General features: G+C 47.2%; 1 protein-coding gene across 1 annotated transcript in view; it reads right to left on the bottom strand.

Moving 5' to 3' along the window:
* NTRK3 (neurotrophic tyrosine kinase, receptor, type 3) overlaps positions 1 to 26,400 on the bottom strand; it is a 213,549-nt gene that overhangs the window by 14,766 nt on the left and 172,383 nt on the right. Inside the window, 3 exon segments of the mRNA XM_010001306.1 lie at positions 6,777 to 6,851; positions 17,142 to 17,385; positions 22,863 to 23,035. Coding sequence (XP_009999608.1) covers positions 6,777 to 6,851; positions 17,142 to 17,385; positions 22,863 to 23,035 — 492 coding nt within the window.

A 26,400-nucleotide genomic window follows, 5' to 3' on the forward strand; every position in this document is an offset into this window, starting at 1 on the left:
TGAACCTCTCCACAAGCTGTTGACCTTATGAATACTCTTTGTGGGGGCTGAATCAGGGACATGTGAGCACATTATAAAAGAGTATTTAAAATAATTGTTGCTGTAGAGGCACACGTTTTGCTCTTTGACTTAGGTTATTTACATGGCTGGCTTCACTGGCACACTGAGACCCATAGGCTTGCAGGGGAGCTGCCACCCCACAAGTGACTATGGTTCAACAAGGACAGGGTTTATATAGACAAAAATGTAATGTGGCCTGGGGCAGGCACGACCTCACTTTACAGTGATGCTGTATATTGATCAGAACCAGCTCAGTGCTTTATTAGCCACCCGAGAGGTGTGATGAGCTGCTGCTGGACTTTGATAATCAAAGTCATTTGTCATTCTTCGAAATGCTCCATGAGTAGGTGTTTGATTTGGGTGGGTGTGAAAAACAGAGGATGACAATCTGGAGCAAGAGGCAAGGAGGCAGCAGGCATGCCCACCCCTTGTCCTGACCCACGGACCATCCATGTGGACACCATCCCATAGGGCAGGAGCCAGTGGCCATGCAGCTCTGGGGCAAAGCTCTCCCTGATGAAGCCATTGCTGCCATTCAGCCCCCAGGCACACGTAGCTCCCTAGAAGTAATTTTTTTCTGTTTTGGTTTCGTTGCATTTCCTAGACAAACTGCTCTAGGCTTTTCCCCTCCCTCTCACTAATGGGTACAGCTGACCTTGCTTCCCTCTCACTGCACCTCCCCCAGCTTGAATTTTAAACTGTTCAACAGCTTTAAATGCACCTAATAAGGTTTAATTCTGCACTTTGCTGCCATCCCTCTGCTTCTCTGACACCAGGAGGAAGAGTACTTTGGAAACCTATTGCAGACTTCCCTGCATCAGAGGTCTAATTATATGGTAACTGGTGACCTTGTAAGTACAGGGTAATCTGCTCTGTAATACCTGGGTAAATGATCCCAGTACTTCTGTCTTTTCCACTGCAGCCTTCTGCAGAGGTGGAAATACAGCTGGTTAAATGGTAATTAATCTTTGAACCACTTGACACTTGCCCAAGCTTGTGAAAGGTAACCAACTGGACAAAGGACTGGCTCAGGAGCCACTGCTCTGGGAGTTGTCTGGTGTCACCTGGCCAAAGAAGGGCCCCCTTTGTCACCCAGCTGCTCCAGGGGCTGGCTGCCTGGGGCTATCTGCCTTCTCAGAGCTGGGTGCAGCTGTTACCTGCCTGTCGTGCATTTAGCATCGCCTGTTCTGAGGGACTCATCCAGCATCATCTGCAGGAGGAAAAGGTCACCAGAGTGAATGCTGAAGAACAAGCACCCACCTTGTCTGCCTTAACAGGATGGGCTGGAGGTTGAGAGCAGCTCATCTATGATGGGGGTGAGCTGGCTAGAACACTTCCTTACCCTCCCTGTGGGGGAGCTGCATGGAAACAGCACCGACACCTTCCTCTGAAACCATCCAAACCAGCCAGGCACAGCCCCGGGCAGTCACCCTGCAAAACTCCAGGAAAACCAGCCATGAGCCCCACTTTCTCCCTCCCCACTCTATGAGATGCACTTCATTCCCTTCATGCTCACAGCCTGTTGCCCCAGGGCTGGGGGCTGCCTGACCCCTGCTACCTTTATGGCGACAAAATCTATTTGCACACATTTTACACCTGCTGATGTTCCCTCTGGAGAGCTTCAGGTTTTTATAGTAAACAGGGTAATGATTTTCAGATTATAGACTAATAAAATATTTTAATTTGTTAGGAACATTAAGGCAGGCACTGTAAGGTTCTTATGACATTTAAACAGTGCTTTAAAGGGGGGGGACCAGGGGGAGGGGAAGGGGTTCTGAGTGTATTTCTTTTCCAAGCAAAAGCACTGAAATAGAAAGTCAAAATCCCACACGCTGGTACCAAAATCAGCTCTGACACCTCCCCTCCGGGTCTGTTTTACTTGAATACCTGCCAAGTTAAATAAGCAAACATGGGATTTTGGCATCCTAGTTGCAAACCTGTTTTTGTCACGTGAGCCCTCCTCCTCCTCCTCCTCAGTCACTCTGGCTGATCACGCTGCGCGGCAGGGACCTGATCTGAGCGAGAACACTCCATGTGCCATTGCCCTCTGTGGGCTGGGTCACAGCTAATTGCTGCTGCAACAGGTAGCACAGGGGTTTTGCACCTCTGCCTGATGAAAACACCCCCGACCCCTTCCTCTGAAACCACCCAAACCAGCCAGGCACAGCCCCGGGCAGTCACCCTGCAAAACTCCAGGAAAACCAGCCATGAGCCCCACTTTCTCCCTCCCCACTCTATGAGATGCACTTCATTCCCTTCATGCTCACAGCCTGTTGCCCCAGGGCTGGGGGCTGCCTGACCCCTGCTACCTTTATGGCGACAAAATCTATTTGCACACATTTTACACCTGCTGATGTTCCCTCTGGAGAGCTTCAGGTTTTTATAGTAAACAGGGTAATGATTTTCAGATTATAGACTAATAAAATATTTTAATTTGTTAGGAACATTAAGGCAGGCACTGTAAGGTTCTTATGACATTTAAACAGTGCTTTAAAGGGGGGGGACCAGGGGGAGGGGAAGGGGTTCTGAGTGTATTTCTTTTCCAAGCAAAAGCACTGAAATAGAAAGTCAAAATCCCACACGCTGGTACCAAAATCAGCTCTGACACCTCCCCTCCGGGTCTGTTTTACTTGAATACCTGCCAAGTTAAATAAGCAAACATGGGATTTTGGCATCCTAGTTGCAAACCTGTTTTTGTCACGTGAGCCCTCCTCCTCCTCCTCCTCCTCCTCAGTCACTCTGGCTGATCACGCTGCGCGGCAGGGACCTGATCTGAGCGAGAACACTCCATGTGCCATTGCCCTCTGTGGGCTGGGTCACAGCTAATTGCTGCTGCAACAGGTAGCACAGGGGTTTTGCACCTCTGCCTGTACTCACCTATTTCTCTCCTCCCCAGCCCTTCACTGTACACTCTGATTAACTAACTGGACATGACTGTAGAGCAAGCAAGTAATGGGTCTGGACTATCCCAGCATTTCCATGGCGTGCAACATACGCTGTGTGCCAGAAGGCAAAGTGATGCACCAGCCCCTCTCCTCTGGCTGGGCCCCAATTGCATGGTTTGCAGTGAATAAGACTGCAGTGAATAAACATGAAGCATTTGGGAGGAGGAAAGTTGGCCTTGCAGCTCTATGGCTTGATATGGCTGATTGCCCTGTGCTTCATTTCCTACCCTGTCAAACAGGGCAATGCAACTCACTGACTTCTCAGAGATGCTGTGGAGGTAATGGCTTGTACAGTAAAGTAATAAATGGCATGGAAAAGCCTGCCAAGAAAGGGAAAAAACAGTCAAATTTTTAGTTATACCTGGCAAAAAGAGACAGAGGGTTACACAATGCACATTATGGAGAAGAATAGCCAAGGAGTCCCTGTGTTCTGTGAGTAGTTCTGCCTTGTAGCTCAGCTGGATCATATAAGATTAACGGCAGGTGATGATGTAAAGTCTGTTCTAGGCAGAGAGGTAAATGTGAGCTCAGGCCTCCCCATTATCATTATCTGACCTTGTGTGGTCCCTTTTGCAAGCTCAGCATTTTTTTGTGGATATGATTTCTGGGTGGTTATTTTAAGAAAAGTGTGTTAAATTTCTTGCTCCTGTGCCAGGTACCCGCTGCTTAACAAACAGGCCATGACTAAGCACAGACTGGAAATGAGAAGCATCTACGAGCTAAAGCAATGAGATTCTGGGACTGTCTTCCCTTAGGAGCACATTTAATAGTGATGCTTGATTATGAAAAGGATAAATCTGATGTGATTGATGCAATAGGGGATAGGATTTGATGATCCAGGGAATCCCTTCCAGCCCTCCCTACTCCTAATGAATTTATTTTTTTAAGGGCATGAAAGGATGCAGTGTTCTACTGATGGCAAACAAAGGCAAAGCGTGTGGGTACCTTCCTGATGGTTAGAGGGTCTCCATCCTCAGATTTAAACATTTGTCATCACCAAGAAGGTGGAGCCAGGTCTCCCTCCTGGATCTGCCCATCCTGAACATAACAAGCACAGGGGTACAAGGATCCTACCTGCTTCCCTCTTTGCATTTGAAAACTACTGAGGACTTCCAAAATTCACTCTCCTTGAACCAGTACTACAAAAGTCTCTGTTTACGTGTTCCCTATCTATTTCTAAGGTACTTACCTGTCTGACAACACCATAATGACTGAGTCCCTTGCAATCTTTTTTTCAGGTGAATCTCCTCAGTGAAGAGGAGCAGGGTTCACCTTTTAACACCAGGAAACTGAGGCACAGAAGGACTACCTGAATTTCCTATAGTGACAGAAAACACTGATAGCATGGAAGGGACTTACAGCCCAGTCCAAGACTGGGATCTTACTTCTGGACTCTCCTCCTTCTCCATACACCTAACTGAGCTCTCCCTTTCAGAAGAGAAATAGAGCAGGAAGCGTTTTTCAGCCCAAGCATTTACTGGTTTGGGATTCCCATTCTCTGTCAAGCCAAGGGGGCAGAACTTGGGTTTTCTGAGGCAACAGCACAAGGGTTTTTTTCAGAAGAGATGCATGGGGAAAGTGGTTATGTTCCTTTTTTTCCCTCTGAGTAATTTTAATTCTTTAATTCCTACTTGCTAATAAGATCAAATGCTGTGATTTCTGCGGGAGCAAATGGTGCAGGATAAGCTAAGGGAGTTTATTAATTATCAGGCTTTCAGGGCTGAAAAAAAAAATAAATACAAAGAAGCAACAGGGTTGTAGATGATAGCTAGAAATATGACTAAAGTATTATCTACCATGACATTTTAGCCAAGGGGAAGCTGTCGTGTTAGTGCTGGGCATGGCACTCTGATGGTGAATAAAATTCATAGATGAGAGGGCAACTCTTTCTCTCTCCAAAATGTAGCTATTCACAGACATGTGCTACATGTCTTCAGGGCCTGATCCTGAAAATAATACCAGGTATAGCACATCTGTGTGTGAGTGCTCCTCTGACTTCCCCAGGGATTGCTTGGAGCATTGAGTGCTAAGCCCAACGTTAAGTGATTGCAGGATCAGAGTCACAGAGTGCCAAGTATTTTGGATAAAAAGAGCTATAAAGAAGTCACATATTATTATGTCACATTGCAAAGGTCAACCCCAGTATTTGTTCTGTCATAAGGACATGATTGAAAGGCAAAAAAACAGTGTCAGGGCACAGGGGAAAATAATTTTTAAAAAACTGCCTTCAGGGCTGAGGATACCAAATTACATCAGTGCTTCGAACTGAATTCCCATCCACACCCTGCAATTCAATTTTGGCTCAGAAAGGTATAAACGTAACAAAATCACCTTTCAGTGGCACATCTTCTTATCCACTGACATATCTCCTATAAGATCAGCAAGATCTAAACTCACGTTCCCATGTGATTCTGTGAATAGGCAGGAATTGCCAGAGCCTGACACAGAACTTGAGAGGGCTTTGCAGGATCCTCTCAGCTGCTTAACACCAGATAGGCATATGCTTATTGTGGCTGTTGGGGCAGGAGCAGTGGTGGTGATGGCTGGGAGGAGGCTGGGCAGTGGGACAACTAGACCTTCATCACCTTGCCTGGACCATACACCTCACCTAACAAAGGCACAGAGGAATTTGAGCCTGGTAATTACTTTGCAAATACTGATGCTTCTTTATCTGGGCTTGCTGGCCACCACTTCCCTGCCTTAACTTACTAGGGGTCATCACTGTTCTGCACAATGTCTTTGGGTGGATTAGCTTGATCCACTTCCAAAACAGACTCAGGCAAAGGCTGCCCAGCACTCGGGATCAAGCACTTCCTGGTGTGCCAGCAGCAAAACTGCACAGGACAAACAAGTTCAATGTTTGCCCCTCACACGGACTGCTGCAGCTAACCTCCAGTAGCCTTGCAGCTTGCCAGCAGTGGCTTCTGGGGTGCTGTGACAGCTGGGGACCCAGTGAGCTGAGCATCCCTACACAGAGGAGAGGCTCCAGCATGCAGCGAGCACACTAGGACAGCAGCTCACATCTGTGGGAGGGAGGGCAGGGTGAGCAGATGTGGTTCCAGCCCTCAGCTGGCTGAGCTCCAACAGCCACCACCTAAGAACAACCCAAACTCCTTTGCACTGCCAGAGCATGGAACCTGCACCAACCTGTCACTGCTGCTCTGCTGGGCAGGGGATGGGAGGAGCAGTGGGGCAGTGATGATTGACATCCACCCAGTGGCAGCTGCAAGCACCCAACCAGTCAGACACGGAGGCTGTGTCTACACTAGCAGACAACAGGCACCAGGGCTAGCCAGTGACCATCCAACTGCTCAAATGCTCTGGATTTGGTCCACACCAATTTCACAGCATCCCAAAGTTAAGAAGACAACCCAAGTGGGGGACAGTTGCCAGTAAGCAGTGCTAATGCCACCCTGCTAGGAGGCACAGAGTGGTTTAGCCGCACGGGGACAGATCAAGCTGCACTCGCTGCCATCAGAGCCAGGGAGCAGCCCACACTGTGCACTGCTGCAGACACAGCCTGAGCACCCACAGAGGACGATTGCACTGAAGACTTTAGCATTCATCCCATATTATCTCACCGTACAGACAAACCCCAGAGAGTTGCTACAGTAGGAACATGTGCAATTTCCACCACACACGAGAGCCCCTTTGCTGCCAAACGCACTCAACCCGACCTAGTCCCAAAGCCTCTCAAGCCCACATGTCACTTCATGCTCAAGCAGCACCACTCCCCACTTCCAGCTGCCCCAGGGGTAGAGATCCACTCACTGTTGCCGCTGCCGGCGGTGCCAGTCTCTGTCGCTGCCACGCTGCGCTGAACTGGCCCTTCGGACGTGGCCCTTCCTGACAGTGAATGGGTGAAAACAAGGGAAGGAGACAAACAAAAGAGAAGGGAAGGGTGAGAGAGGGAGGGAGGGATGGGCGGGATGAAGCAAGGGGACAAGAAGGGAAAGGGTATGTCTTTAACTGAACCATATGTCTTTCACTGCCTGCAACATCCCAACACTGCACAGCCCTTGCTGTGAGGGCACAGAGCAGGTGAGACCCGCTGGCCCTGGTCACCACTATCTTGCACCCCACACCAGCACCTCCAGCACAGAGGGGGGAGGGCAAGGGGTGAGTACGGGTGCTGAGTAAGAGGCTCAGGCCTCTTGAAACTGTTCCTTGGTTGGAGAAGCCACATCCCTTAGGACTCAGAGTCCCTCTCTGAATAGGAGTAGTTTTAGGAGGCTTGAGAAGTTCCTCTGTATCTGGTACTTAAGTCTCCTGCTCCTTGCCCATCACCAGCCCTCCTGGGCTTGGTGCAGGGACCCATCTGCCTCTACCAGCAGAACAAGACCCAAGCCTGATATTTTCACTCAAGCAAGCTCAGGATAGCCAAAGTTAAGGGCATCATTGGTCAAATGTCCCAGTTAAGAACCTAGCACATCACCCTACACTTCCACAAAAGTCTTTCTCCTATCAGTACTGTCAGGGGTTGGGAGAGGAAGAAAAAGCCTGATCTCATGGCTTCTAATCACCTGCAAACCTGCCAGCACTTGCAAAACTGAACCTCAGGAGTGGGGAAAGGAAGGAAAATGAATAAACCAGTATGTTTTCCAGTATTTCAAAGCAGGAAAGATTTGGGGAATAGGAGAAGGGGCAGGGATCTCCGTGTGCAAATTAAGAGTGAATGACAAGCAGAAGGTCTGCTGACTTACTCTAGTAAGGTGTTTGTGTTCCTATCGGGACAGACAGGAGACAAATTCCCAAGATGAAAGGGCAGCTGGTGAGCACGGTGGGTGAGGGGGGGCACTGCTGGCTGTGCTATGCAGGAGCTCCGGCTGACAGCTGCAGGGAGTACTCAAAATACAGCCTCAGGGTGTGTCCAGCTCGTCATCACCCTGGGCGCCGTCCCACCCTGCACCAGAGGTGAAAATGGAGCTGCTAAATGTAGCTGACAGCTCATCCTGCTTGGGGAATTGCCCCGTGAATGACTGACTCATCTCCCTTCCCCAAAAAATTGAGGTAGGAAATGGGCGGGGGAAAGGCTTAGAAAATTGTTTCATGATGGTTGTTTAAATTGCCTCTGCAACACAATGTTACAGTTAGGGAAAAAGAAAGGAGAGATCTATCACATAAAGCAGCATCCTAAAGCCAGCAGTGGCAGAGGTATGGACATTGGAAAGAAGCAGAGCAAATGAAGTCATCCAGCAGTGGAAAAAAAACCAAAACATCAATATAATATAGTGCAGAACAAAGCAAATTCTACCTCAAAAGCGGAGCTGAAAGAGAAACATCTTCCTCTGTCAGATCTATTACCATGCATTTATTCCAATAACAAATAACTAACCCAGAGAGTAACCCAAACCTGATTTATTCTTCCATCTAAGTAAATACAAAGAGGCAGCTGAATCTTGCCTGTAAAAACCACTGATCTCATATATTTTCCTTATAGGTATTGGAAAAAAAAACAATAGGAGTGGAGTTTCTGCCTTGCTGCCAGGGGATGCTGGCAAAGTATTTGAGCTATAGATATTGTATCTTGTCACTAATGACTGCAGGGAACTAAAAGGGATTTGGATTTTTTTTAATGCTTCACATTAATTGATAATTTGGTCTCAGAATCCACAGTGGAACACGGGATTTGCTATATTGGATCAGTCTAGTGGCCCATAAAATCTGGCGTCTTGCCTCAGTGATGCTCAGAAAAATTATTATCCTGTGTCTTTGCTTATAAGGTTGCTGGCCATTTCTGTAAGGCCATGTAACTGTAACAGAGGAGAGGTCTTTCTGGCCTGCACAGGAATCTTCTTTAAAACTCTGAACATGGTTTTGGCAGGGCTGTATCACAAGTTATTATTTTTTTTGTAAGGATGAAACTCTGTAATTACAAATATTTTAAACAGGCTTACTGCTGTTTTTCTTCTTGGCCACCACAGCCCAAATAGCCAGACAGTGAACTGGTGTTTTCAAAGGGCAAATGAGAACATGGCTGGGGCCAGAGGAGGGGAGATGCCTTGAACTCAGCAGAACAATATTGATTAGGCAGTGTAAAGATGTCCCTCACTAATTCCTTTAGCAGTCTTATCATGTGTTCCCTGCATAATTGGTTGGGGAAGAGAGAGGTGGAATCATTTAAGCGTTCAAAGCTCAACACACTGAGAAAAGATTCCTGCTTTGTGTGTGTGTGTGCAATTTTGTGCATCGTTGCCCCTTGATTATACATTGAACATGCTCTCCTTGACAGCCTGGCCCTAAACAGCTTGTTTATTAGACAGCTGCTCACAAATAGGGGTTTTCTCCATCCAGCTGGTGTGGAGAAGGAGCTCGTGGCTGTGAGAGAGGCAAGACTATGAAAAAGGGTGGAATTAGGAGGGGAAAGCATGTGGAAACCATGCAGTACCCTCCTCATCCTCAGCTCCCAATAAAGCAGAGATCAGCCTGGACAGCTTTTAAGAGCAGCCAGAGTCCAGCCAGCTGGGACCCTGACCTCAGCCAGAGATGCACAAGGGGGAGTATGGAAACAGAAGAGCCTGCAGCATATGTCCCACAGTGTTTTCCAGTCTTCAATTATCAGTAGCACAGGGATTCCCTGAAACAGGGGAGGTATTTTGTGCTTGACAGCCCCTGATTATTTTGGTTCTAGAATTCTTCTCTATCACTTTTTCAACTCATCTCAGCTTTTGACATCTACCGCCTCCTGAGGCAAGAAGTCCTATCACTTCACTACCCACTGTAGCAACTCCATTGGATCTGAAGCTGCTGTGAACATCACCAGGTCTTTTACAACAGTAAATACTGAAAAACAGTTCTTATTTGGCTAAAATTATGATGTCTGCAAATGGAAGGTCAGGAGTTAAAAAAAACATCAAGAAGCTAAACTGAAAGGCTTTGAACTCCTAGCTCTCTGGAGCTCAGTCCAGTGGATAGGAGAAAGCAAAAGCCTCAAATCACATGTCTGGGAACAGGGTTGAGCTTTGATTAAGACTGATCATGAATTTGATTAGCTCTCAGTAAGTGTGTAGGGGTTTGGGTAGTTTTGGGGGAACACAGAGGAGTTAAGTATCAGGGTCAGTGTTTGGATGAATATCGAGACCATGTTGAACAAAAAAAAATCTGAGCCAAATGACTTGCAATGCAGCAGCAAAATATCCCAAGCAGGAGGAGATGTGAGCACAGAAGTCAAGTACCACCGCAGGGAGTTTTTATTTCCCCAAACTGAACTGCTCTTTTGTGCCTATGCTTCAAAGAAGATGTCACCAGATTGCAAGAGCTCTTCACCTGCCACATCCCTCTCATTACTGAAATGAAATCAATGGCAACAGCATTAAAACAGCAGGTCAAGCAGGAGAAGCACAGGTAGACAGTGAGCAAAAGGCGAGGGAGGAAACAGGGTGTGGGTGGAGAATGAGGGCAATTACCATTCCTGAGAAAATGCCAGAAATACAACACAACCTAATTTCCCCAATTAATTCCTCAGCACTTGAGCTGCTTTGTGTGAAGGGCTCTCAATGTTTCAAACAGGAGGAAGGGGGAAATAAAAAAAAAAACACTCAATATTTGTTTTTCCCTTAGCGTAGAAATGGGGAAGCGTTGAGGAAAAATGTCTGGCTAAAACACAAGATGATGCTGTTACATCTTCCTTTCAGGAGATAAGGAACTGTGCCATGAATTCAATTTGCAGAGGTTTTTATAGGAGCCACAGAGATATCAAAGACCAGCACATTCAATATCACACTGACTTTTCGTGCACACAGAACACACCAGGACAGGCAGAGACACTTAACCCATGCACCCACATCGAGCAGCTCCAGTGTTTCCAGCCCTACTGCAAGTTAGGAGGAAATTGGTTCTTTTGCCCCCAAAGCACCAGTCACTTCTGAAGCACCAAGGGATGAGCCATCCACACATCATGGAACATGGAGGTGTCATCCCCGGGGGAATGACGAAAACAAGGAATTAACAAAGAGAAGGTCATGTAACACTTTCAACAGCAACACAGGTTCCTGCACAGAGCAAGACCATGGCTCTGCCTGGCTGTCCTCTCTGTGTCAGGCCTTGGGGTCTCCAGGACACTATGAGATTTTTCTGCCCTTACTTATGCAGACATGACAAAGCAAGACAAATTCTCCAGGTTCCCACTTAATACCAGTGTGAGTACTTTTCACTTCTAAGTATTTTTCTTAATGGAACATACATTTACAGGTTACAACACCCAGGCAGATGGGATGGAGAGAGAGCAGCACATTGTGGTGTTCATCTCAGAGATGGGGGTAGAAGAGACAAAAGGCAGTGCTCAGCTGCTTAGCATCCACACAGTTGTTAGGTGCTGCAAAAGGTGCTGATGTTGGAAGCTGAGCGTGGCACACACATTGGACCATCTACACAAGACTCCACACAACAGTCAGCCCAGCCAGGGACTGAGTTTGCTTCCCCAAACCCATTGACACTGAAACAAAACCTGAGCACAGGGTCTGGGTGCACAGAGCCTGGCTCTCTCCCTGGCTGGAGCTGACTGCTCCTTCAGGCACACACTGGGTTTGCTGTACAACCTGAGAGTGGCAGCTGGTTTTTTTAATTTTTTTTTTTCCCCAAAAGCAGTCATTAGCATACCTCAGAAAAAAATCAGAGCAAGTTTTCCTCCCCTCTGCCTGTTGTACAGCTGGTGCAGAGCCCACTTGTCTCAGGGCTCCTTCAGGTGCTCACAGGGCTGAGCAGCAAATTCCCTCTGCTGGGATCGATCTCTCATGCTGTAAAAACACTGCATGAGCTGGGCAGCAAAGCAACACAGAGCACCAGGGGACAAGAGAGCAGGTGTGGTACACATACGGGCATTAAGGAGCACAAAGAACACTGGTGGGAGCGTACAGCTAAACCTCTGCAGTGAGGTGAAAGCTGGAGGGAACATTATGGTGTGATCATTTAGGGACCCTCTATCTAGGAGAGTATGGGTCAGACTGAATCTGTGTAAGGCTTGTGTATTAGTCTTGTCTACCATGCTGAATGAGCCTCCAAAGGAACATGACCCAGGCAGCTGCTAAACCTCAGTGATCCATTTCTTGCATGGAAACTTCACTGGAAAAATAACTGGCTGTACCCAGGAGAAAGAAAACAATTTTGAACTCCAGAAGGGAAGAATTAAAGAGTTGGTCTAGATGGATAATGGTCCTCGGAAAAGAACCTGACAATGGGTAGTGAAAACTATAAAGAAGAATGGGGTTTTGCTACCCATTTTAAAGAAAGAGAAGAAAGAAAACGTTTACACAGTAAACCTTCATGCTTCAGAAGAGGAGGCATCTGCCAGAGGGATCCTAGACTTTTTAAAGAGCACTGAGCTAAGGCCAAAATCATAGCAGAAATGTCCTTTTGGTTCTGATTGTCTAAGGATGTGAGAGGCAAGGTCCATAGGAAAATAAATTCATCTTCTATTAAACAAACTGATACTACTGAAAGGAGGAGAAATAGATGGATGGATGGATGGATGGATGGATAGATAGATAGATAGATAGATAGATAGATAGATAGATAGATGAGACCAGAGAGGGCTTGTGTGTCTAACATTCATTCTTTTTTCCCCTCCAACAGTATCATATGTTCTAATAAAAGATAATAATTCTTCCTGCAAAGCTTCTCTCTCCCATATCCAAACAATGCTCCAGAATAGTGAGGACACAGAAGCAGGGAGTGTTTTTTTGTTATTATGTTTAGCTCTGTGTTGCTAGAAATAGAAATATATTTTCAGAGCCCTTTGCAAATCCTGCCTGTGCCTTTTTTTGACAAGCAGGTGTCCTCTGTGTGATGAACTGTGACCAGGAGCACAATCAGGACAGACCTCTGGGAAAGGATGGAGCTAAATCCCCTTGAGGTTTCAAGCCCAGCCCAGGATTTGGGGCAGGATGCTGGAAGGGTAAGACATAGGAGATCTGAACAAAGGGATGTTTTAATGAGTTTTAATACCTACATAAATCCTTCCTTTACTCAACATGTGTCTTCACTGCTGGGTTCACACTTATATCAGGACATTACCTTGGAAGTTATTAAGAACTGCTGACTTTGATTTAAGACTGTTCTCTTCCAAAGATAAAGAAATACTGCCCTTTACCTGGGAAGCTGCCCCACAATTTTGTTTTTGAAACTGAAGTACCTGTTCTGGGGAGAGAATGGAAAATTATCTGGATTTTACTGGAGCACAGGGGAGTTCAGGGCCACAGAAGGGCTCTAAGAGCAACACCCCCAGTCTGATGGCTGAGAGAGAGGTGGGGGTCCTAACACCAGCTCCAGTGATGCCCCACAGCTCTGGGCAACTCCCTCAGCCATCACGACAGCCTCCACCTCCCTGGGCAACTCTGGGCAGGCATGTGCCCAACTTGCTGCAGTCTCCATGGCACACTCAGCTTGGCTGAGGCACAGCATCCCTGACATGCAGTGTCCCACCACCTGCTGTCACAGCCCTGACTCATGCCTAAAAAAAATCACCTACTCACACTTTTTTTTTTTCCTTTCCTTTTAAGAAAATAACAAGAAAAACAAAATCTGCCCAAATCTTTTCTCTCCAATATGGATATATACCATCCTGCCTTCCCACAGAGACTCACACCAAAGATTGCACAGCACATTACACAACACATCACAGAAATGCATCTTCAGCATCCCCGCCTCACACAGAAGCTGGGCTACTTCTCCCCGTCTCTGCAGTCCCTTTGCTTTCCAATCAGATGCTGTTTCACCTCTCCTCACCACCCACAGCTCCACAACCATCCTCTCTCCATCCTGTCTTGTTGAAAGAAGGTTTAAAGGCAACAGCTGACGGGATCCCTCTGTGATGCACAAGGAAAAGGACACATCTGTCTTCAGGCAGAACATGGAGAGCCTTGTGGAGAGGGTAAATGCCTCTCTGCTGCTTTTGTTATATAAATGTTTGTTTTCTGTATCCAAATGTGTAACAGGAAATTAAGCAGTTCACCTTTTTAAAGCACTTTTGCATCCCACAAATGCAGGAGCCAGATGGTGTGCTTTCTTTGTTTTAAGAGATTAAAAATGGGAAAGAAAGGAAATGGCTAGGAGCAATCCTCATTCTGGAACAGAGTCACAAATCCACATGCCCAGTAACCTGTGCTCCTGGGGCCTGGGCAGGAGTAAACACAGCGAGCCAGCAGACTGACATGTGTCAGCTTGCAGAGAGCTCCAGACCTGTCACTCTGTGTCAACTTTGAGGCAGAAACCTTCACCATGTTCCCAGAAAGTGACAAATTACATTATCCTTCCCAGGCTGCAGCTCGGACACACCAAGCAGTATTTTCTAGAAACCACCTGAAGAAGAACTTAGCTCTAGGTCCTACCACTGGAAATGTTGACAGGGCTGTCGATGGGTTAGAGCTGCTGTGCATGAACACTGAGAATGACTCAGGAATTTCACCAGGCACCTTATAGAGTTGACCAGGGACAGCACCAAAGAAACTTCAACATTCAGCTCTTCAGCCATAACTCTACCTTCCATAGGTGAGACACAGGAGCAGTTGATTCTCACTCTTGAGCTCATTTGCTCTCTCTCTGTATACACACAAAATCCCTCACTTGGGGTGGATTTTATGATAGGTCTGTGCACTCAAAAGGATTGTCTCAGGAGCCTTGGAGAGCTAGTTTTCATGTAAGGGTTGTTAGGAATTAAAATAGCAAGGAAGACAGAGCACAAATGCATTAGTGTCACCACTAGGTTTCTGTTCAAAGGGTAGACTACTCTTAATCATAAAGAACCTAGAAGTGCAGGTTACCACACACCAAAGAGATTTCCCATTCCAGAGACCGCAAGGCTCACACTGGTTCTTGCAGAGGATGAATGCAGTGGGGCTGTGCAAAGGCAGAGGGACAGGAGAGAACAGGCATGAGGTAGTGGTGGATGGGGAAGGGCAGAGACTGTCACATAACCATAAGTGCACCAGAAGGGTGAATAATGAGATCAGCTCCTTGTGATATCCTGGTAAACATGTCCCACAAGGTATTGATTACAGAAGGAGATTGAGAAATAAATCTATCTGGAGTCTTCTCATATGCTGGGAGGAGTGTGGCTCAGCTGTGGCTGGAGGAAGGATGAAGGACACCTGGCTCCTGGACTTCTATTCTTTGCCGTAGGGGAATGTATTACCTGGGTGGGCTTCTCAGCTCTGCCACTGAATCCCACTTTGGCCTTGGGCAAGTCACATGAACCCTCTGGTCCTCACACCACTAGTGTAAATATGGGCAAGCAGAACTTGATTTTGCTGGGACCCCTTTTTAGGCAGTAACAGAGGAAAGGTCTCCGTGCATTCAGAACATGGACTAACTGATCTAGAGTTTTAAAAGCACCAAAAGTCAGTGAAAACAAAGAAAGGAAAATCAACTAAGAACAAAAGGCTTTGCTGGTCTGAAGCTCAGCTCTTGCTCTGGTAAACAGGTGATAATCAGTTATTGCTTGGACATGCATGGCCCTTTGTGTTAGCAGAGAAAAACCCACTAAAAAGCTTTACACCACTGTACAAGGTATCATGGAACAGCCCTCAGCAAAGCACTTTGCACAGACAGGATGAGGTCTACAGGACACCACCACAGAGAAGACAAAAAATCCCACAACAGCGAACTGACCTATGGAGATCTTATCAATCTTCACTTTTTGGGGGCCCTTCCAGACTTCGCATGGTAATAGCAACAAATTCTCTCTTTGCAGAGAGCTCTCAGTGCTGCAGGAACACAAGCTCAGCTGGGATTGTCTCAAGTCATGAAGCACTGACTGTGGTTGAGGTAGGTCTACCACGGCTGAAGGAAAGGAGCCAGGCAAGAATGTGTATAATCGCACAGGTTGTCTCATCCTCCTCTGGGCTCTTCCCTACTCTCTACTTCCTGAAGTTCCTGCACTGATGGGACCATAGCCACCTCTCATCCCTCACCACTGCCCAGCAACTACACTGAAATCTTTTCCCAAATGGGCTTTTGTGCTGCACAGTGAAGACTGGTTCCCTCACTGTTAATTAAACTTAGTGGTAAACCAACATCCTGGGCTGGGAGAGGTCTCATCAGAAATCTGATGGTGTTTTTCCTCTTCCCTGACACAGTAACTCCACTTGGCAACTACCATTCACATAAAGAAAACCTTCTGAGTTAGATCAAGACCATTGGTCAACCTTTCTTGGCCAGCTGATAGAACATCCTCAAAGCCAGACACCCATGTTGCAACCAGAAATAAACCAGCCTCAATCAGGCTAGAAACCACTGCTTGGTAGCCTGAAAAGCCCTTCCCTGCTGGTAGACAGCCCAGTGACAAATGCCTGCTCCAGTGTGCTTCAAACTCTGCACACCACAGATTTTCCTGCAGCTCAGGAGGGGTGAGAAACTCACTGTCCCCCCAGGAAGGCTGTCATCCCAGGCAGACAGGGCAGTGCAGACAGGTACAAAGGGAGTGTGTGAGACAAGGGGACAGTGCAAGCATGAACCACAGAAGAGGCTGGAGAAGCATTCCTGACTCTTTGAGTCTGTCCCCAGAGATGAGCACAGGCTTAGCCTCTGCACTAAACCCAGGCATTTTTATCTAGTTGCTGCCTGAACTTCTTTGATAACAGGTCCTCAGCAACCTACCTCTGGCAAATTATTCCATTGTCTAAATTATGACCCTGCTGGAAAAAAAGTGTTTTGAGGTCAAACGTAAACGGCCTATTATTTTTCTCTTCCATATTTTATGCACTTATCAGTCTGCCTTTCAGTTGCCTTTTCTCCATGTCCCTGTATTAAGTTTCTTTAATCTAATAGCAGAGGTCACAGCCTGCAGTCTTTGTCATCTCTTCAGATTACCTTTAATTTAACAGTGACTTCAAAAAAGAGGGAGAAAAAATAGGAAGGAGGGAAGGAAGGACTGGATGACTTCAGAGCCATCCCAAAGCATGTGACTGTGTGCTGGGCTATCACAGAGAGCTCTGCATGTAGGCATCTGCATGGGTGTCTGAACTACAAGCACGCTCAGGACTGACAAGGAATGAAGACACAGAGATGCCTGATTGACACCTGTGTGCATGTTTCAGTGAGGGAATAACCAAGCAAGTGAGCCCAAGAGCTCCAAAACCTGTTTTACTGTAACATTTCCTAGTCTCCCTCTGCTGTGAGCATCTGCCGCTGGAGCTGCCTTACCCTGTAGTAATCAGTGCTGTAGACATCTCTTGACATCCCAAAGTCTCCAATCTTCACCAGCAGGTTGGCTCCGACCAAGCAGTTCCTGGTGGCCAGGTCTCTATGGACAAAGTGCTGGGAGGCAAGGTACACCATTCCAGAGGCGATCTGGCTAGCGATGTGGAGCATCTGGGATAGCCCTAGCTCCCCTTTGGCTTGTCGAGGCTGCCCATCCACGAGGATCATAGCATCTGGGCCATGTGCCCTATAGGGAGGAAGAAGCAAAAAGCATAGAGTTGGGTCTCAAAAGTGACCAGGAGACAGGAATCCCACATGGTCGCTGCTCCTGCTGGGGTGGGGACTGCTCATCAACTCTGTGCTATGAGGATGTACACACAGCTCCAGTGGAAAGAAAAATAAGAAAAGCTTAAGAGAACAGAAGGCTGGGGGGACATTTTTTGAGTCAGTGGGTGTCATGCATCCTTCTGTGGTCCTTACTCATCTGCAAGTAACCTCTTAAGGCCACAGATGGAGACAGACCATCAGGACAGAAGGACCACTGGCTTGATGCAACATTGACATTCTTCTCTGGCAAGACCTATGCAAAACTCATGAGCATCCAGATATTTACATTTTGCTCCAGTTAATTCTTACACCTTGGAAACCTTCCCAGCAGTAGGGACATCACTGCCTTTTCTTCCACAGCCATCATATACTTACTACCTAGTCTCTTTATTAATCCCAAACAGCCTTTATTCCTTTCAAACATCAAATCACCAAACAGCTGCCCACTGATCCATACCAATACAGCCAGAGATCACAGGAAATATTTCAGAGGAACGCCAGTAGCTTCATGCCTGGAAAATGTCTTTTATACCTTAAGCTATCCCAGAGGTGACACAGGTACTGTCAGCTGTGAAGGCATGAGCAGAGGTGCAAAGGTTAGACCTGGATGCCAGTAGATGCAGAGAACATCCTGGGCAACAAAAGGAAATATTTTGCTGAACCAAGTGCACTGAAAATGCAGAACTTAAGGCCAATCTCATTCCTGTCCTGTCTCCTTTTTTAGTCCCCTCCCTTGCTGTGTACCAAGCCTGTCTTTGCCCTGCTCCCTCTGTGATGTTTCTCCCTTTGGTAAAGCTCACCCTGTGGGAGCCTGCATGAAGGTAGAATAACAAAAGCCCTCATATTTAGGGAAAAACAAGAGATTTTGCTGTGACCTTCCTCCTTCTGACTGAGATACAGCATTTCTTCCAAGGCCTTCATACTGTTCTCCTTGAAATGATTCTTGGCATTTCACCCCTGTCATCAGCAGTAACCCCATGGAGAGCTTTCAAATTGCAATTACATGTACAGAGCTTTCCCTCCTTCTTGAAATGGAGCTGAACAACCCCCAAGATCCAAACTTTTCCCATCCTTTGTCTAATTCCTCTGTCAGGCTTGGGGGTGCACCAAGGGATTAACATCTAGGCAGTTGGGGATCAACCGGTAGTTTTTCAAATGCCCTTGTCTTCAGCTATCTCCTGCTGCCCTACCAGTGGGAACCTCTGGAGATCCCCTCTTGGTAGAAAGAACAGCTGGAAGATTAGAGGAACTCCAGGAATAAGCGCTGATGAGCCAGGAGTGGGTGATGCTACAGTGCATGTGGGATGAGCTGGCTGGGAGCAGGCAGCAAGGCTGGGGCTGCTGGAGGCATCTCAGAGGTTTATGGGCATGGTGGAAGCAGCAGCCCACTAGAAGAACTGCTGAGGGTAAGGAGGAGCTGCAGAAGAGTATATGGAGAAATGGCTGCTTGATGTCAATTTAAACAACCCACAGACAGGTTTACCCCAGGAAATTACCTGGTGGCAACAACAGATGTCGACGGCAGGTAAAGCTGAGCCAGGACTGAGCAAAGCCGGACAAACAACAGCTTCCTAAACTGTGCTGCACTGTTTGTACCAGCCATGACTTGCAGTTACACCATATTTAACTGCAGGTGATACCTGTTGTCATCAAGAATAAATATTCCTAGATAAGAAGTGAAGGATACTTTACTAGTAGTCTCGTTACTGCCATGTTTTTCAAGTACAATAACTGCCCCCAAAGAAGTGTCTGTGTCTGAAGAGAACAGGTGATGTTTCAGAAGTGGTCAGTCAAGGTTTTGGTACATCCTGCTACATAGGACACATCTTGGTCCTATTTAATACAGACACTTCCCTCCCTTTCTCCATCTGACATGGAAGACAGAAGTATCAGCACATTCATGAGATTAACAGGAGGGATATTAGCACATTTAATTGCATCAAGAATCCTGCAGGGAATACCTGAGGGGTCTGCCCATCTCTTTTTGGAGAAATTGGTTTAATTCAGATTTATAGAAAGGCCACAAGATTTTGTGGATCCCCTCTTAATGAACTGTTGGTGGTCTTTTTATTCCACTATGGAGTGATGGAGGCTTTTGCCAACATGGAGAAGAAAATCAGCCCTCTAGCTTCCCCTGTTGCAGTACCTCTTTCTGTCCCAAGAGAGTCTGAATGCGGGGCTGCTCCATTGACACAAAAACATCAGAACTGTGCAACTTTTCTAACAAAACCTGTTGCCTTTCTGAGTTAACAGCAAGCAGCAGTGCTACTGACTCTAAAGAGGATGTGTAAAGGCCATGTGCAACTATCCCTACTTCAAATTTGCTGCTGCCACAAACAGAAAACAAAAGCTAGGAAGCCAGTGACATGATGAAGTGATGGAGCTCTTGGGTGAGCAGAAACTGTGTGCAGGGAGTGCCCAGCCTTGCCACACACCAAAACTTCAGGCAGCTGCCAGCCTCTACCTGTACCAGCCCCAGGGACATCCTGCTCACTGCAGAGCAATACCTGCACAAGGATCTTTCATTGTCCTTTTTCAATGACCCAGGACAACACAACTGCAGTCAAAGAGCAGGATAAGTTGTTGCAGCACATGCAAGGGGCCCTGGAAAATGTGTGTAGCCATCCCTAACCCTATACATGCCACCCTCATCCCAGCTGTAGTGTTGATTCTAGTGCTGCCCCTGCCACACCAGTTAATTTTACAGACCAGTAAGTGTCTCTCTCTTCTATGGGAAGCACACAAAGACCTAACAACAGTCAGGGGAATTTATTTGGCGTGTTTTCTCTAGGAAACTGGGTCTAAAGTGAGCCTCTTCCATTTTAATGCTTTTCCAATTTCTGCAGTTACACTGGGAAAAGTCCATCTGAGTCTGTTACTCCCAGATCCCCTGGCTTCCAGTGCCTGGGAGCAACCAGCTCCTGCTGTGAGCTGGGTGAATCATGCCACAATAAAATCTGCTGCTTGCCAGAGATACCAGGCACTCCTACACCACCAACCCTCACTGTCTCCCTTTCAGCTCCCATCCTCCAGAGCTTCCCACCAACAGATAGCTGACCTGACAAACAAACACAAGATTCTCTTTCCATAACCCCCCTTAGGCATTTGGAGATCCCATTTTCTGGGTAGAAACTCTTTGACCCAACATCATTTGGGATACAAAGGGATTTTACTGCCTAACACACACTAAAATGCAGGGAAAGGAACTCGTAGCTACTTTTTCCATAGGCTGCATGAGAAGAAAAAGCTGGGAGCTAAATGAGGCTGGAAGTTCTGAAGCTGCAATCCCAGGGACCACACATGTGGAAAGTTTTTTTCCTTCATAAAGGCCAAAGATAATGCAAAAAGCTTTCTTCTTCAGTGACACTGGGACAGGCCTCCCAGGACATGAGTGTTTCTCAGACATGTCCCAGGGAAGGGTTGGGATGTGAGGATGTGGGAAGAGTGCACAGCTTGAGCACAATATCAACCTTAGGAACACACTGTTGTGCAAAGCAATTCCACAAGGCATTAGCAGTGGGCATGAAACATCCCTCTGAGACAGTGAGAGAGCCTGTTTTGGACTATACTGTTTGGGAGGTCAGTTGGAGCAGAGAGGGAGGTGATGCTTCAGCTGTAATACCAACCTCCTCTAAGGAGAATAAGGTTAGTTGTTCTGCCAGGAAAAAGAGATGGGTCAATTTTCTACTCTTTCTTGTGAAGCACTTCAAGAACGTGGTCTCTCTCATGCTCTATTTTAGTCTGCCTTCCTCCTGTCACGGGGCTCAGCCACTGTTGTTAACACTGTATCTCCAATCTCTGCTAAAACAAGTGTTTCAGCCCAACACAGGGTTTCATGCCTGTAGGCAGAGCTCAGCCTGCTGCTGCTGGGATGTTGGTGAGCCCCTGCAAGACAGGACACCATGAAAGAAGGTCCCAGGGTAACCAAGGACGCTTCTCTTTGGGTGTGGGTCTGAGGAGCTCTGCAAAGCTAGAGTAGCTTCAGCCTTCACTTGTTCTACCTTGTCAAGTGTGTAATGGAATCATGGGATGTTTTGGGCTGGAAAGGACCTTAGAGATCATCTAGTTCCAGAGCGTCAGAAAGCGACTGAGCTATAAAATCCTATTCAATCTACCCACAACTACATCAGAATGAGGAGGGAAACCAGTGCAGGGATGCTCCCAACTGAGGCACTGCTTTGGGAGTTCCCCAAGGGAGCTGCAGACAGGTTGGCATTGCTTTGCAGAGGGGAGAAGAAACTGTCTGGGTCCTTATTCATAGCTCTCCTGGTATAGTTGATTGCTTAGAAATTAAAACCTCAGGGAAGGACCTGTGTCTCCTGGTCAGGAACTGACTGTGATGGTGAAAAAATAATCACCGAGTGTATCCCAACCCCAGATCTAGACCTGCTGTGCTCAAGCTTCTTGTTCCTGCTGCAATCATGTTCACACTTAGCAGTCAAAGCAGGAAATATCAAGGGTCCAATTTTCTAAATAAAACTGCTAATTATTTAGAGAGGTAAGCACCACTCCACTCACACGCTGGTTTCAGAGCGTAATTTCTCTGTTGTGGGAGAACAGCACCACAAACATCCTCCCACAGTTGCTCCCTGCCCCTCACTGCTGGTGGATTCAGGGCACAAAAATGCTTTGCCTGGCACTGATGAAATGGTTGAATGACTGGGGGAGAGCTCCAGCAAGTTGCATCTCTCTAGAGGCAGAGAAGGCAACTGCTGCACTTACTCAGGCCTTCCTTGAGCGGTGTGATGCCCAGGCTGGTACCTCGGTCAGCACCTCTGAAGAAGTTTTAGGGAACAAGCACCAGGAATGGACTCCACAGGCACTGCCTGAGGCCTCTCCAGCATTTTTCAGGTCTTTTCTGAATACAAGAATGAGAACTAGAGATCTGTAAATACCCAGGATTCCAATCAGACCAAGGACTACAGCAAGTCTCTCAAGGGAACATTTTGGTTCTGGTGCTATTGAACCAGGAGCTAGGTGACATGGGGACTGATGGACTTCCTTCAGCAAGGCATGGCTTTGCTGGGTGGATGGGACTCTGAGCCACTGACACCTGTGGCTTCATATCCTTCTACCCCTGCAGGGCAAAGAGGGATTGCAGCCACGCCTCCTGCAGCTTCAAACTTGCTGAGGGGGTAGAAGAAAAGCTTAGTTTATATAACTCACAGGGACCGCCATTGGGACTACCTAAGAGGAAGTACTGGGGCAAGCACAAAATCAGGTGAGGACCATCATCTCCCACAAGCTATCCTTGGAACAACAGCCTCTCACAACCCAACCCAGCCCACCAGCATCCACGAGGTAGTGGTGTTACTGGTGTACCATGGACCTCTAACAAGCCACACTGAGCCTGCAGAGCAGCTGTGCAGCATCTCCCATGCCCTCCTTCACACTTACCTCAGGAACTTATTCAGGTCCCCGTGCTTCATGTACTCGAAGACCATGATGAGTGGGTCACCATCCCCACACACGCCGTAAAACTTGACGATGTGCTCGTGCTGCAGGTTGGTGAGCAGCTCTGCCTCCCGCTGGAAATCCTTGCGGGCAGCCAAGGTGGGGTCTTTCAGCGCCTGAAAGAAGGGGCACAGATACACACAGGCTGGACTCAGGTGGCAGCAAAGCCAGAACAAATGGGTCACAACATCGCAGAGGAGCTGACAAGGAAGAGAGGGGAGAGGAACCACTGGCACGGTGGCACTGGGAGGGTTGGTGGCAGGTGCCAGTGGCACCGCCGTGGCATTTTGTTCGTGTAGTTGCTGGTCCAGCGGGTCCCCCAGCTAATCTCCCAGGCAGCAGCAAACAAGCCTCAGAGGCCAATAGCTTCCAATTATTCCCAGCTTGGACAGGATTTGTACTGGTGACCCAGGGGTGAATGGCTTCATATCTCATTATTATTAAATTCCTGAGCCAGCCAGTCCTTGCTCTATGTCTTTTATTTTGAAATAGCTGGCTGCACTGCCTTTATTCAGAAGATGGATTTGCCTGGCTGTGCAGTTATTGTGTGGATTTTTCAAACTGCCTCTGAAGAAGGACATTGTCAAGTCTTTTCTCATAATTTTTAAAATCATGTTTTTATTCCCTGCTGTTTACAGCAGCTCCCCTGGCAGACGGCTGCTGAAATCGGAATCCTTATTGAGAATATCTCCCCTTCCATATTGCCACTGCAGGGTAACTTGCAGGCTCCAGGCTGTGCAGACCAGCCCAGTGTTGCAGGGATGCTATGAAGAAGTTGCTTTGAGTGCAGCTGGTGATCAAGGAGGATTCCCCAGGGCTGGAATCTGGCTTGTCCATGCATTATTGTGCAGTTGCACTGGAGAGTTGTTTGAAACCACTGTGTTGTCTTCCCAGGGCATGAAGGGAGGGCACTTAGCAAAAAAGTGGAAGTCCAGAACATTTGACCAGATGGGATGGCCACAAAAATCAACACGGTCTTTGCAAACGTTTAAGGAAATAAAGAGGCAATTCTGGCTTTGAGTTGCTGGGTCTCAGTTATATTCCCCTCATCCTCCGTGTGCCAGGACTGTCTAGTATCAGTTCTGCCTTTCACCATGTGGCCTAACAGGAGCTGAAAAGGATTAAAGGCGACTTGTTCCAGTTACCTCCAGATTCAATCCAATGTTTACCAGTCCCCCCTCAGTGGTGGGGGACACTAGGTAACTCTCCCCTTACTTACACACAAATACACCTGCCCCATTTCCCCCATGCCTCAAATATCCCAAGGCAAAAGGAGAGGTGGCATCAGCAGGTGCATTGTCCAATTTATGTGCAAAAAGGGATGTTTCAAGCATCAGAAATCTGTGCATGGAGCAAGGGGCTGAGCACACTGCTAATGCACCCACTGGTCCATGTCCCTGCTGGGTGAAACACCAGGCACAGCCAAGCAGGGAGACCTCCAGAGGAGCTGCTTTTCCCCTCGGAGCACATCTCCTGTGAAGTTTTTACCCAGGTCTTAGGACACTGCCTCGTCTCCTTCTTCTGTCCCCAAACTGCTAGTTACATGGCTTAATTTTATTTTAATTTTAATGTCCTCTGGGATAGCTTGACTGTATAGTTAGATGGTTGTTGGTTACACTGTGCAGATGGCAGCGCATCCATCCTTATCTCAGGCACTCGATTACTTTTAGTCATTTAATATCTTCATAATGTTGATGCTATCCTATTTTTCCCCAGGACAGTATTTGCCTCCCCACCACTCTTTTCTCCCTCTTTTCCTGTAGTTGCATGTAATATTTCAAGCTTCAGTGAGTTTAAGTTTCCTCTCCTTCACATGCAATTTTTTCTACAAGGTGTTAGGACTGTCACTTTGTAAATATCACACACACACAAAAAAAAAGAATTAAAAAAAAATATTTTAAAAAAGGATATTGATACTAAGATTGCATAGCCACGCATTTAGAAATGAGGAAAACAGGAGCTGGAAGCAGTGGAACGGGGAAAGGAGACCAAGAATGGAGGAATATAAGGGGTGTCTCACCAAAACAACTGAAATGCCTCTCAGGAATGTTCAGGGTGGACTGTGTTTGTGCCTCCATCACATGATTCTTACATGGCATCTAGCAAGTCACTCAGCGTCTGCAGGTTGCAGCCGTTGGCACCAAGTGTCAGTTGTTCCAATATTACCTGGGAAATCTCCCCTCACACAAGCTCCATGTGTTCACTGCAGCAGCAGGCTCGATGTGGGTCTGGTCCCAGCTGTCTGCAGGGCTGGGGAGGCAGGGCAGTAACTCCATCCTCCACCTAAGTGGATCCCTTCAGCTCGGTTTCCCTGCTTCTCCATCTGCCCTCTGCAAAATGGGAAGGATAGAGCCACAGCACCTCACTGGGAGGCTGTGAAAATGAGTGCACTCAGATCTGAGGAGCTCTCAGACACAGGAATGAGCATCACAATGAAGCAGTCCATAGAGGAATGAAAAATGTGTTTGGAGGACATGCCCTGAATACCAGCCCCTCCAGCATTTCTAGCATTTGACTTTTTAACCTCACCACTCTTCTGCTGAATACAGTTTTTGTGCATTTCTTAGGATGTTTTTAGAAGCAAGCTGAACAAAACAGGAAGCTTGTCCGTGCCATCACATCAAAACTCATCTTATCTGCAGGGCTGCAACCTTTAGATTGGCTGAAAATCCAAGTCCATTTAACCGAGTCACTCAGCCACTTTCCTCGGCCCTGGGAGGGAGGCCCTGAGAGCAGCAGGGGCAGGTTCTGGGCTGTGGACTCAGCTGCCCTGACCAGCATGTCCTGCTGCTGCCCTGAGCTGTGGGGACCAAGGAGGCAGTTCTCAGCCTCTGTCAAGAGCATGAGATCTTCAGGAAATGCAGGCAAATCTCAACTTAATATGTAAAGCCCTTTCCCCCCTCCCCCAAGAGTTATAACGTGACCCAAATTAGAGGGATTTTTTTCCTGCCCCTCCCAGAGCTGGCAAGAAGCCAGATTTCCAAGCCCTGCTCCACAGCTGGATCTGTGTGATCTTGCAGGATGAAAGGCACTCTGGAGATGTAAGCTCATAGTAGCAATTAACAGAAACAAGTTGGGACGCTGGTTCTGCCCACATGCAAATGAAACTCAGTAGAGACTTGAGAACCAGTGTCGGATAAGGAGTGACTGACACTGATAGGCAGGAACCAGCAGTATAATCAGGCAATTAATCATGTGGGTAGCTGAGCTACCTCAGCTTTAGCCAGTCTCAGAGGTGAGAGGTGCAATCTTGCAGTTCACAGCCAGAGAATAAGGGAACAAATGAGGGGGGGAAAAAAAAAAAAAAAGGCTTGAACTGCCAACAATTAACATAACTCTCAAGTAACTGGATGCCTCCAGCATCCTGGAGAGAGTGCTGGAACCTTTCTCCCTGTAAGAGCATCAGTTCAAAAGCAGATCTTCTTCCAAGGAGTTAGGAGGCATCAATTAACTCCCAGGGATTAGACTATGTGTGTCTTAT

Source organism: Chaetura pelagica, unplaced genomic scaffold (assembly GCF_000747805.2).
Source record: "Chaetura pelagica isolate M959 unplaced genomic scaffold, ChaPel_1.0 scaffold737, whole genome shotgun sequence".
NCBI lineage: Eukaryota > Metazoa > Chordata > Aves > Apodiformes > Apodidae > Chaetura > Chaetura pelagica.